Source organism: Phalacrocorax aristotelis, chromosome W (assembly GCF_949628215.1).
Source record: "Phalacrocorax aristotelis chromosome W, bGulAri2.1, whole genome shotgun sequence".
Classification (NCBI taxonomy): Eukaryota; Metazoa; Chordata; class Aves; order Suliformes; family Phalacrocoracidae; genus Phalacrocorax; species Phalacrocorax aristotelis.
The window spans coordinates 8225633-8239285 of NC_134310.1; the positions used below are offsets into that span (position 1 = coordinate 8225633).

Here is a 13653-nt window from a genome sequence, read left to right on the forward strand (position 1 = left end):
ACACCACGCTGCCCCCGCGCTGCCACTGCCCCCCCTCAATATACTGATCATGGTGTCACGTGGTACGGAATGAACCTGCCATTGGCCAGTCGGGGCCAGCCGCCCCCACCATGGCCCCGCCCCTCCCAGCCCCCCCCGCCCCGCGGCAGAGCGCGGGAAGCTGGAAAGGCAGCCGCCCCCCCACGGTGGGGAGAATTAACCCCTTCTCAGCCAAAACCAGCAGATCTGGTTTTATTGTGTTAATTTTCAGACCGGGCCAGATATAAAGCGTGGCTGTAGTAGGAGTGTGTCCTAAACAGGGTTCTTGGACAGCAGCCAGTGGTGCCTTGATGAGTGGTCTGCACTATCTTAACTTGTCATCTTTGATATGGCCGCATGGTGCGTTAGGAATTGCCGGTTTTGGCAGCAAACTGGTTAGCACAAAAAAATCTGTGAGTTGGGGTCCTGCAGGAGCTGGAGGTGATGGTGCAGCTGTTCCCTGGCTGGGCTTCCCCAGGAAGGAGCAGAGGTGGTGTATTTGTAGGTTGAGGTAGGTAAATGGCATATATGCTGAGTGATCACAGGTGATGCCATCCATGTGTGGTTGTGATGGTGTGGGGAGAAGGTTTCTGAGTGTGGCATAGCTGTAGGCTCAGGTGCCTTTCCAAGGGAGTCTGGTAAGTTCAGAAGTTCCTGTAAAGCCACAGAAGCAGACAGCAGATATCTTGCACAGCACTGAGAGCAAACATTCATTTTGTGTGTGAAAGCTGTGTTTGTAGATAAACAGCCTACATGGCTGTGCTGGGTTTGATTGAATGTTCATCTACCCAAGCATCTGTCCTGTGAAGCGTCTGCAGCCCTGAGAAGATCAGATGTTTCCACCTTCAGGAGGCTCCAGACCCTGTGGAAGTTGCTTGCATACCCCGGAGCAAGCTCAATCTCTGCGCCATGAGCCCGTTCCCTCTTCTGCTAAATCAGCCATGAAGACGACGAAATGGTCTTAAGTTTTTTGGATATCAAGGCTAAGAAATGCCGGACTGAACAGGCTGTCTTGAGCCTTCATGATGCTAACGTGGCCAAGGTCAACGTGTTGATTAGGCCCAGCAGAGGGAAGAGTTGTTTTTGTCTTTTTTCCAGATATGCTTTATCGAGCACAACATCCAAGAGACTAGAAACATCTAAACCTCATCAGCTGGGAGCTGCATGGGTGTGATAATTCATCTTGTTTATTGGCTAGAAAACATGGCCCACAAGGGAACAGGGCAAGCATGTGGCAATGCACCCCTGTGTGTACTCCAGCCTGGGAGATCTGCAGCTTGGGCCCAGTCTGAGTAGGTTTTTGGCTGCTGTTGCCAGGTGTCTCTCTTCTGAGCTCATCCTCTCTCTTGGCTGTGTATTAACTTGCAATACCTGCAGCGTTGTGTGCCGGGGTGTCCCACTGCTCAGCTCCTGGCGTTGCGTGTGAAGGGCTTCTCCTGGGAGTTTCTGAACCGGCCTTGTGCTCGTTTCACCTGGTGTCTTTAGTCCTTGCACTGGAAGGATGCAGCCAGCAAACGATCATCATTCACTAGCTTCTTGTCACCTATGGTTTCACCAAGCTCCAGCACATCACATATTACTTTGCTCCTGTGCCAGCTCTTCTGGAATAGATATTTTAAGATTTCTCTGCAGTGGAGCAGATGGAGGAGGGAGGTGGTATGCAGCGGTGGGATAGTTGTGGTTCTTGAGTGGTTTATTTTATTATTGGAATTACCGTAGTGCCTAGAAAGGGAGCAGGACTGTTGGGTATACAGATTAAACTAGGTGACAGGTGGGGATGTTCCAAGGTGAACAAGGAAGCAGTGAAAATCAATGGGTAGGAAGCTCTTGTAGCAGAATAAAAGACATTTTCTTGCAGGCCCTCAAAAGCCTTCAGAGTCAGCTTTGGATCCTCATGAAGACAAATGAAACAACCTTATGGAAGTACCTGTGACTTATTGCCAAAAGTCAGTTTACTTTGATTCTTACAGGTGCAGAGGGGAATGATGAGAAATCCAGTGCTGCTTTCTTAGTTCTTTTGCTCTGCTTCTGATCACTTCTCTGCATCCTTTCAGTGGTCCGCTTTCTTTTGGCCACCATGCTATTGTTTAAAAATAACCCTCTGTTTGAATTCCTCCTCTGACAAAGTGGGTCACTGTGCTGAGCTTAGGGTACCTGCATTTCCCTTTTGAGAGTTGCATGTTTACATCAGGTGATGCTGCTTGGGCCTAGGAGGGAAAGAAACCCCATTCTTCCTCCTGCAGACCCGAGCGGTTGGGGAAAACTGTTGGACTGTGTAGGAGAAATGGTGTGCATCTCCGCTTTTCCTGGATTTGCTTTTAGAATAGCTTTAAATGTTCATTTTAGCAAGAGCAGAAAGACACTGTGAAGAGAGAAGTATTTTCTTGTTAATTGTGTTCCCTTAATGTTTTCAGGTAACTTAACATTTGGAGTCCTGTGTATCCCTCTGGCACCTACTGGGATCCCTTTAGGACTCAGCAGTTTTAAAATCAGACTGACTTGCCCCTGAGTGAAATGGAGGCAAAAATTTGAGAGGTTTTTTTTTTAATTAATGCCCTTTTCACATTGCCTCTGAAGGCAGTCTGCTCATTGAGGATGTATACTGTGCTGGCTGCGAGAATGAAAATTAATTTAATTTTTAGTAGCAAATAGTGCCTGCGATTGTCTTGCCACCATCACTGCTTTTGTAGGAACAGGGATTTTTGTTTCATCTGGCAACTCTAGTATTGTGAACAAGGTTTTTCATTTGTTCTTGACATTTTTCTTCAGAATTGTTTGATAAAAATATGCATGTGTGTGCTTATTTTTTTAGCCACTGTGGTTTGTCCCTAGCTCTCTTAACCAATCAGAAACAATACAACCCAGCGTGTCAGCCAAACAGTCCGTCACGGCAAACAAGCCTGGCACATCCGCATCGCTCTGCTCTATTGTGTCCGTGGAAGGCCTCCTCTGGATGGGAGGGGAGTGAAAAGCGAGAAAATGAAAAATTTATTTAAAAGGAAAAGAAAAAAAGGCTTCTGTGTCATTTCCTACTGCAGCAAAATCTAACTGAAATTCCCCTTTAGTGATGGGCTTTCCTTGGGGTCAGAGTCCTGGAGGTTTCTGTCTTGTGCCTTCGTTCCTGTAGGGTTTTCTGCCTGCGGTTCTTGATGCTTCTCTCTGTCGAAGCATGCATCAAACTCTGCTGCAGCGAGAGCCCCTGCGTTTTCCAGCTTCTTCCTTTTTACAGTTGGTTGGAGAAGTGGTTGCAGTCATCGCTTCTGCAGCCTGGTCTCCTCTGCTTCCCTGCGCTGCTGAGCTGTGACCTTCACGGCCTGTGTTTAACTTCAGGGAGCTGCTTGATTACAGACACCAGGAGGAAGATTGCTTTCCTGGGAAAACTCACCTCTGCGTTTTCAAACAGCGAAAGTTCTCAAAATAGCTTTTCTGAGGCACATGGCAGGTGCAGCAGCTTACATCTGCACAGGCCTCTCAGCAGCCTGGGTGTGGGCCTCCTCCTAAAATATGAGTTGGTGTTTATCAGCGAGGGAAATCATCTTGTTTACATGGGAGCACTGGAATATTATTTTCGGTCTCAAACCTGGTTTGTGGGAATTCTTGCTTCCTGTTTCTTTAGGCCAATAACAAGCCTCTCACCATTAATTACCACGTAAACTCTGAGCAGCATGAGAAGGGTTTGTGTGCACTTGCATCAAGCGAGGTTTTATCTGCCTTCTAAGAAATCTAAGCCCGCAGCAGGTATTGCATGGAAGGAGACAGCAGCATGCCCGGGGAAGGCAGCTCCCATGCCGGGTGCTGCAGGAGGTGCTGGTGTCTGCAGCTCCCGGTGATGCTGCCGGTGCAATTTGTACGTTTTGAGAGCTTGCTCTGCTGTCACTAAGGGTGTCTTGCTGGCATCTGGAGAGAAGGGGGGAGGATGGGTAGTGGGTACTGAAAAGTTTTCTGTAAGTGTTTTCAGTATGTGAGTGGGGGGAATTACCCCAAGACTTGGGCTCTGTTCACTGGTAGAACTTGAATTCCTTAACTCTGTTGTTTCTTAGCTTCTCAACCTCATGAAAGGTCCGTAGGCTCATCCGAGGACTTTGCAGAGTAGCCACCTGTGTTCTGTTCCGTGATGCACAAATGTTGTCTTTGGGGAACCATTACTATGCCGTACACTGGGACGGGGCTCAAAATGAAGTTGCTTGCAACGTTGGTGTTTTTGCAGTAAATGAACAGAAAGCCTGACACTCCCTTCTGTTGCAAAACATTTTTGCTTTAATGCTAGGAATGATTTGCTTTCCCTGGGGGTGGCCTTCAGGAATAGCAACTAGCCTGGGATTTTTTTTTTGAAAGTGAATACGATTTAACAAAGTTTTTCGCTTGTTTGTTTTTTAATGTTAGGTTTGTGCTGGCTGTGGGCAGTGCAGTCTTCGATGCGATGTTTAATGGTGGAATGGCCACAACTTCTACAGAGATCGAGCTGCCTGATGTAGAGCCTGCTGCCTTCCTAGCTCTGCTGAAGTAAGCTTCTTGTAATGTACAGTATAACTGGAATGAGCAGATTTAGAGAAGGTTTTTTTTAATGAAAGCGGTGAACTATTTTGTAGAGTGGAGATGATTAAGTTTCTAAATCAAATGCCTCTTTGTTCTGTTCAAGGAGGTTTAGATGCTGGTGTTAAATCCCTCTTTTCCTGGGTAAAAGTCTAGTGTAGCTACTGCACAAAAATACCTGACTTGCTTCATGTTTTGGTTCAGCAATAGTTAAGTGAATGTGCCATGCTGCTGCTGATCTGCAGTATGGGCAAAACTAAGCTGGATAGCTTATAATTTTATAAATACGTAGTTACATGTAGTTATATCATGCAAATGCAGCAGCAGGGAGGTGTTCTGGGCAGCAGCTGGCATAAGTGCATTTGCTGGCCCTCGTCGTTGATGCTCGCTTGTTCAGACATTGTCTCATAAATTCTTGTTCATGAATTGGTTTGATTTGATCCAAATGCTATTTGAGAGAAGTGGGAGAAAGTAATCCTCTTAAAGCTCTCTAAGTTACAAAATACTTGGAGCTCATTTAGGTTATGAGCAAATGAGCAAGTTATAACAGGTAAGCAAGGGTGTGTAATCAGTGTCAGCCATCCTGCATGGTATCCCCCCTTGTGTGTGTTTTCTTCCTCTTTTGGAGAGCTGGTTTTGAATTTACATTTACAGTGTGCATTGCAAGTCTGCATGCCGGGGGAAGGAGGAGGAAGGGGCTGTAACATCCTATTCACCGATTTCCTTAAGCTTGGCTGGTGCTGTATGACATCCAGCAGCAATCCTGAATGTATGCTGAGAAGTCATTGTCCCGTTTCTATAGGATTTCTGTAACCTACTTCCAGGGGTTTCTAGTCCTGTGTTCTTGACATGTTCCCCGCTTGCTTCCTATTGGGAGCAGTGACTATATATAGCTTTGGCACACTTTTTGCTTTACCTTCAAAAAGTGCTTTGGTCATGACTCTGCTATCGTAGGAGATTTAAAAATTGATCCTCACTAGAATGAAAGGCCAGAAATAATATGGAGACCCTAGCCCCCTCCCCTTTGGCTCATTTTAACCAGACACCAGCACATGGGGAATCCCTCTAATTAGAGATGTACCTGGCTGAAGAGAGTCATATGCCAGAGTGCAGAGTTAGTATCTATCTTTAAAACTTAGTGAGGCTAAAATATCGAGTAAATGAGAGGCAAACTCATGTTGTTCCTCTGCCAGTGCTGAGATTTCAGCGCTTGTATAAACAGTATGATCTTGGAAGAGAACCATCGTCTGAACAGACTCAAGTGATGAGTTTAGGTGGATTGCAACAGAAATGTTTGTATTTTTTATAGGAGAAATTGTCTGTGGATTATCACAGTGCCTCTAAAGCTTGCAGTTACACTACAGTAGCTGTGCACGTGGTCCAGTGATATCTTAAATGCTTAAATCGAGAATCGAACTGTCGCTTTTAAAACGCTCAGAGCTTAAATGTGCCAAAGGAAGTTTAGGTGCTGCATTCCAGTAGGAAGCAAGTGGGTGGTATGAAGCTTCCTAGAGTAAAACCAGTCCTTCCAAACGCCGATCTGAAATGGCAGCTAATCCTTACATATGTCTCTGGACTTGGTCCAAGGCACAACCTGATGCTCTAGGAGCAGGCGCTTATCAAGGCACAAAGTGCCCATCCTGAATGTTCAGCAGAAGGTCTCTTCTGGGCACTAGATTGTGATCGGGTTTGTGGGCTAGTGGCCTTCAATAGGTCTGCTGTAATTGCATAAGAGATCCTTTTGTTTTTATTATTATTTTCATGGTAACCCAAAGAACACTTTTGATTCTTTTAAATTGATACTACACTTTTTCACAGTTTGAGCCTCTCTTGTTATCCCTCTTAGCACACACTGTTTGGTCTGTTGTAAAAATAAATACTGACATAATCATTGCAGTAAATAGAACTAGTTGTTTTTAGAGCAATTGTGTTCTTTTAATCTTGTAATAAAAAGGATTACTTAATGAAAATAGGACTGGTGAAAGGATGTGTGCAAAATACATTCATGAGCCTGTGGCTTGATGCTGTTATTAACAGATGCTCTAGAGCAGCACAAAAGCCTGCTTTCAACAGCCATGAGAGTGCTTCTCTCCCCCTGAATCCCCTTGTTTATGCTTCCCTGAATTGCATCCTGGCCATCTCTAGCTAGAGGACCAGGAGCTCCACTCCTGCTCTGCAGCAAGTCCCTCCAGGCAGGGATGCTGCCTGGCATCCCCCCAGAAGAGCCCTGCTGCTGCGTGAAGCCTCCAGGAACAGCGGCCGTGTGACATGTTGCTGTGCCCCCTTCAGAGAAAAGCAGAAGAAACTGCTGGAATTTCCAAATATCCTGTGGAATGGGAACGCCAAGCACAGTTAACACTTAATGTTACGCCTCTGTGTTTCCTGCCTTTCAGATCCTGATTGGCAAATGCTCGACTGGTTAAAGGGAAAACAGTAACCAAAAACTCTGCATGGGATTAGGACTAACATCAAGTGTGTAACTGGTTTTACTGAACTCAGCCTGTCAGTTCCTGTTGTCTCTAATCAGCATGCTTGGGTATGAGGAGGCTCCGTCAGGCTTCCTATGAAGACCTTTCTTTTTCCATGCGGTATGAATGCACTTCCTTGTTTTGGCCTAACAGCAAAGGCTGATGCTTTGCTAGCAGCGTGGCAGTCCTTGTTTTTCATTGACATTAACTCTTGCTTTATGCTGAAGTTATATTCTGTGCTGTACTTTAACATCTGTGTAATGAAATGAAACAGCTCAGTATATAAAGTGAAGAGATGAGGGAGAAGTAGAGTACATATAAAACACCTCATCTGCAATGGATGTATGTGTTTGAGTGCTTCTGATCACTTTTCAATTAGTTTGTAAAATGGAGCTTCTCTTCTGAAGTAGATAGGCAGGGTTGACTTTTTGTCCTTGTTTAGCCTAATTGAACAGCCAAACCCGTTAATTTTAAGGTGTGCACTTGGCCAGAGGCTGTTCTAGCCTAGTGTAACTGGCAGGCTAAACAGCTCACCTCCTGGGGGGGTGCTAGGCGGCTCGAAGTGCCTCGGCAGGTATCCTGGCTATATCATTCATTACAAGTTATACTGTAAAAAGCGTGTTGGTTTTTTTGTTTTGTTGTTTTTTTGTTTTGTTTGTTTGTTTTTTAAAAAGCTTCTCCTTGGTAAACCAGAGTCAGTGGAAAGGATGTGAAAACCCTTCCATCTCTCAAGCATGGGAAATTGGGCCGGGATGATGGGCAGAAGCACAAACATGGTTTTTATGAATTTTATGAATTATGTTTTACCCTGTTATCTTATTGGCTTCACCAGAGCAATGTTTGTTTGCATGCTTTCAGATTTCTTTATTCAGACGAAGTTCAGATTGGACCAGAGACTGTTATGACAACGCTTTACACAGCTAAAAAATATGCAGTTCCAGCCCTTGAAGCTCACTGTGTGGAGTTCCTGAAAAAAAACCTCAGAGCGGACAATGCATTCATGCTGTTAACACAGGTGAGTTTGCAATCATTTGCATTAAGTCCCTGAGCAAGGTCCATCGCAACAGGAAAACAGAAGTTCTCCGAGTGTTGCGGGGTTGATGATCATCCAAAACGGAGCAGTTCTGTGTAATTTTGAACTCTTCCTTCCAGGAGTCTAGTGCAGGTGAGCAGCTTCTTACAAAGAACAATAAAATACAGATAAATGTTGCTGCCGTTTCGGATCTGCTTTCTTTCAGTGTGGCAGGTGATTCCTTCCAGAGTGTGAACTGGGGAAGAGATTAACAGGGTAGAAAAATTTCATCTGCCAAGAAGAAAAGTGAAATGAGAGGATTTTTGCTTGTTCAGGTTCCGGGCTGGTGTAATAAGCTTTCTCTGTGCAAAGCTTGCTGCATCTAACTGGTCAGATGTTCTTTGAAGAACTTTTTTTGCAATAGTTTCCCTTTAATGGGGGTGAAAGACAGAAAATGCAACTTTTCATGAGTGCTTTGGTATATTTTCCTAGGAGAGGAACAGTGTGATCTCTTGCTCAGCCTGTTCCAGCTCACCCTGGAGGCACCCAAACCTGGAGTTTCAGAGCAGCTCTGTTTCTTGAGTCTTTGTGAGGCCGGTTACGCATCCTTGTGCCCCTCGGTCTGATCCGATCTGTGAGGGCTGGACTCCTCCACCTTCCATTTGACTCTTCCAGGCAGCAAACTAGAAGGCAGCATTTACGACTTCTGCTTATTTTGGAGAAGATCAGACTTTGCGTGCAGGTTGATTAGATTGGCGTTGCTGTCCTTCCCGTTTCCTAGCCCCATCTTTTCTTTCTGCCACCCTCTCTGCTGACAGCTGATGACAGACCAGTGACTTCCACAGCGCTGTCACCTGAGTGTTGCAGCGTCTGTAGTGTTGCCAGGGACACCCTGTTCTGCGTGCTATAGGAACAAGAAACAGGCATTTTGTGTGCAAGTTTCTTTCCTTTAGGGAATGGGCATGCTTTTGACTAGCTCTGGAGGAATATTTCTGATCAGCCAGCTCAGGAAAGCTGCCGTGATTCCTGATGTTAAAGAAACTTGCAGAGGGGTTCTCACAGCTCCTCTGACTTGGGAACGGGTGCACTAAGGTGGTCTGGCTCTGAGGGGTCGTCCTGTCTTGCCCAGCGTATCTGTCTGCTGGCTTCTTTCCTTCTTGTCAGGAGTACAAGTGTCTTTCAGACTCTTGACTGTAGTTACCACATTAGTGGCAGTGCCTACGCTGGCAGTTTTTGCAGAAATTGAAGCAGCGTTGGCCTGAAGCAGTTGCTGCTGAGCTCTTTGCTTGTTTGCTGCAATTAGGATGGGTTTTTATTTGATCTTAAATATTTGGATCAAGTTCTCAAAGTAGTTCCACCTTACGTTGCTGTTGTAGAGACGCTTCACTGCTAGGATTCAGCTATTGCTGAAAAATACCGTGTCCCTCTTTTTAACTTGGCTCTTTTCCACATGCCATAAGTGGGCAAGGCAGCCTCTGAGACATGGGGAAAACCACACTGCACTTCCCTGGGGAAGATTCAGGACTTAAGGATTCTTGCTTGGGTGATGGTAGCCAAATCTGTGCTCCCATCTGATGCATGGTAGGACAGCTGTAACTCTTTGGCTGCAGCTTGCCCATTCTTTGGGTTCAGCAGCCTGCAATCTGAAAGATCAGGAGCTGTTACCCAAGAGCTGAGATCTTTCCCATAGGCTGTGGTTTTGAAGAGGCATTTTGTGCTAGCCATCACCTCATGAGGTGTCAGCTTTTTGGTGGCATTCTTCCTGCAGGGATTTTGCAGCAAGCTAAGTCTCTGCAACATGACTTTGCAGCTTTGGCAAGGTAACGTCTAGGTTCATGGTGACTTCCTTACAAGTCACAAAGGTCCTTCTTTGGCAAAAGAGGAAGGTCTCCTGGTTTTTTAGATATAAAAAATGACATACTGCCTGGCTGTACTGGGGCAGCTGAAATGCCAGATGGAGACAGGCTTTCCTGGTTCCTTTTGTTTGTGGCTTGTCCGTTATGATTAATTATCAGTGGTGATTCTTATCTAGTTTGTTCACTATCGCAGTATATCAAGTCTCTAAAATGTTTGAGGCTGGTGTTCTTTGAGAAACGTTTCTGTATCTCAATGACTGGCTGCATGAAGGCAACTCAATGGATCTATTCTCAAAATGCTCTCAGTTCTGGTCCTTCAATGTGAAAATTGGCCTGTTTTCTGCTTTTACCGCAACAAATTGACAATTTGTACAGTCGGTTATGGACCTGAGATGCATCTCATGCAAAATGTTTCCCAACAGGCTTAAGATTGTGGACCAAAGATTGTAGAGCCCCAGACCTCCTTTGGGTGTGTCGTTGCTGAATCCTGCTGGTCCAACAACTACATCATTGACAGCATTTCAAGCAACTGCTAATCCCTGGCAGAAATATCAGTGGCAAATAGCTCTCCTAATTGATTGTGCCTCATAGTGAACTGTGATCCTCTTTCCTGCCAGACGTTCATGCAAATGTCACTTTGATCAACAAGGAAATAATAGCTTGCCTAAAGCCGCTGTGAGGGAGAGCTCTGTGAGTGTAATGTAAATCCTTCACATGTCAAAAGAGCCACTACAGTAGTAAAGTCTGAGTCAGTCACGGCTCTTGGATGCCAAGAGTGCAAGGTGCTGGTGATCCTCCAGCCCCAGGAGCAGGTGAGACTGCTGAAGCTTCCCTGGTCCCTCGGAAAATGGGGAGTTGTTTCAGCTCTATGCACTTGAGGTTTTGGCGTCAAAGGCTGGCCTTGCTGAGCTCCACAGCCTGTGAGCAAGGGTGAAGCCAAAGATGCTCAATAGCGCTAGCCTCCGTGAGTGACCAAATTCCCAGCCCAAAACACAGATATATTTTTTTTATTTTAAACCTTACCTGTGGCAGTGAGTTCAAGTCCCAGCGTACTCTTGCGCTAATGTTAGGTGTGATGTTAAGGCTGTTCCTTCCTAAAGAGCAAAACCAAAGCATTGGAAATAAGAGGTCATCTTAGTGATTTTTGTGTGTTCCTGCCTCACTTCTGCTTGTGCTAAGCACAGGGTTGGTAGCATGTCTTGGTGGTCCAGGGGGATCTGAAGCAGTAGTGAAATTGTTACGAGACTGCACTTAAGTTGGGCAGAGAGATTCTGAGCAACTCTCCAAGCTGTGTGCAGGCTTTGTTTGGACTAGTAACCTATTTTGGGGGGAATTCTTTAAAGTAACTAGATAAGAGTAGCTGTTTCTGTGCAAAACATGCAAATGCACTAAGCAGGCTGCATACCCCGCAGGGTTTTGCACGTCTCCCCGGGACACAAGCGGTGTGCCTGCTAAGGCGTTTTTGCTAATACGTGAGATCAGTGTGACTATGTTCTTACAGAATGAGCTGTCTCTGCATATTCCTAGAGCAAGCAGGCCTGGAGTCATCGGGCAGAACTTTCTTCTAAATATAAAAATAATGTAGTAAAAATTGCCTGTGCTCAGCTGACATGGTCAGTATGGCGCTAGAAAGCACTACAGCCAGTTAACTGATGGGATGTAAAAACAAAGACATGCCCGAAGACATGCACAGCTAAACCAGAGCTGACGCCAAGTGCAGATTTTTCTAGTGTTTGCCTTGTCATGCTTAACCGCTTGTGAAAGGCTGCTGCAGCCCAGTGAATTCATGATGCAGTCAGGCATAGTATTGCTGATGAAGATGGGCTCAGGGAGAGAAGGGGGGGTCCTTACTTCATGTAAACTTTAAAATACCTTTTGTGTTAACAACTGCTTCTTCATTACTAGGCAAGACTTTTTGATGAGCCTCAGCTGGCCAGCCTTTGCCTAGAGAACATAGACAAGAACACATCAGATGCCATCAATGCGGAGGGGTTTACAGACATCGATCTGGGTAAGCTTTTTTCCCTCCTCCCTCTACATGCTTTCATAACAAGCCAGCCTCTAAAGTTATTACAGGTTAATTCTTGGCACTTCTCTTTCATGGCTTTGCTGTTCTGGAGCAATCTGTTGACCGAACAGTGTCTGGCACTACATGGCTAGAGACAAGGCATTTGCAAAAGAGCGTGCTTGCTTGCAGAAGTATCCTGGAATCTGCTTACTTTGGTGCAACTTGAGTTTTCTGGGCATGGTACAAAGCCTGTTTCCTCTGTTGATGTTGGCAGGTTTTGGGTGGGTGTAACTTGCTGCCTTTTGTGGAGTTGGCATTGTTCCCTGAGTCCTTGTCAGGTTTTGGAGTTAAAAAGGTGTTGCGTTTTTGGAAGCAAGAACTGGCTATTTTAATTATCGTATGCAGTTTCCAAACTTGCTGGGCACAGAAAATAAACATTAAAATTCAGACTTTAACCTTGTTCTGATGAGAAGGACTACAGAGGTAAGGCACGGACAACCTTCTGGCTTTCATGCTGCTTGCTTCATCCAAATTTGACGTCAAGTAAGTTGCAATTCATTCTTCTGCACTTCCATTAACATGCTAATTAATTGGGCACTGTTTTCTGCTCCAGTGAGTTACTTGCTTATGGAATACACAGATACATCTCCTCAGAGGCTGCAGGCAGTGCTTTGGGGGGAGGCTGTTCTTTCAATTGCCTCTTATTTACTTACCTTGGCTGTACATAGGGTACTTCTGGCTAGGTAAAATCGGGTGATTTGGGTTAGAGCCTAAAGTTGTCACTATCTGTCCTGCCTTGCAGACACCCTGGTTGCGGTGCTGGAGAGGGATACCCTGGGGATCCGGGAGGTTCGTTTGTTTAATGCCATGGTTCGCTGGTCGGAGGCTGAGTGTCAACGGCAGCAACTTCAGGTGATTCCAGAGAACAAGCGGAAAGTACTGGGCAAAGCGCTTTCTCTTATCCGCTTCCCATTGATGACTATTGAGGAGTTTGCAGCAGGTAACTGAACAAAGGCGTTTCTGGCAACCCTGGTCTTTGCTTTCTCTGAACTGCAGAGGATCAAGTACATGAAAATGGATTTTCTCTGTGTATCCTGTAGTAATTTAAATTGGAGATTATCCCCCATTCCCACTGGCCTACAAAATCTACTGTGTAAATGCTATTTTCATCCCTGATCATTCACTCTTGTTTTAAAGACTACGGTGCTCCATCAGGTGTGAGCAAGTTGGATCAGAGCTGACTGTACTCAGGGTATGTTTAGATGGATACTTTCTCATTCAGCTGAGAGCAAAGGTCCAAACAGGGGTTCACACACTTTCCTTTCTAAACATTCCAAGCGTTTAACCTCCACAAAGCTAATGGAGTTGCAAATAGTTGGTGTTGATTGTAGCCTACTCCCAAAGAGAAATGTGGATGTTTCTCCCCATCCTCTATTTGCTGCCGCCTGTAACCCGGTGCTGGTGTTGGCTGTGTCTTGCTGATGCCGTTCAGAGCAGAGCCCCATAACAGAAATCACTTTGAAAATGTTCTTTGAGCTGAAGGGTTTGTTATTTAGTGTGTCTCAAAGCACTTTTCAAGTTTACAGTAAGATCTTGATCTACAAAGATATCTAAATCATTTAACAGTTTTGACTAAAGATTTGTTTTGTTTTCATTGCCTGTTGTCTTTGACTTCATACTCTGGTGATTCTCCAGGGGTTGAAAACTGGCAATAGGTTTAAATAGTTTTCATGCTAAAAGACACTGTGGAGCCATTTT

At 45.3% G+C, this 13653-nt stretch overlaps 1 protein-coding gene across 1 annotated transcript in view; it reads left to right on the forward strand.

The window, feature by feature from the left end:
- The window catches only part of BTBD2 (BTB domain containing 2), a 30972-nt gene that overhangs the window by 8757 nt on the left and 8562 nt on the right, over positions 1 to 13653 (forward strand). Inside the window, 4 exon segments of the mRNA XM_075076862.1 lie at positions 4402 to 4521; positions 7878 to 8034; positions 11793 to 11898; positions 12698 to 12895. Of these exon segments, the coding sequence (XP_074932963.1) occupies positions 4402 to 4521; positions 7878 to 8034; positions 11793 to 11898; positions 12698 to 12895 (581 nt within the window).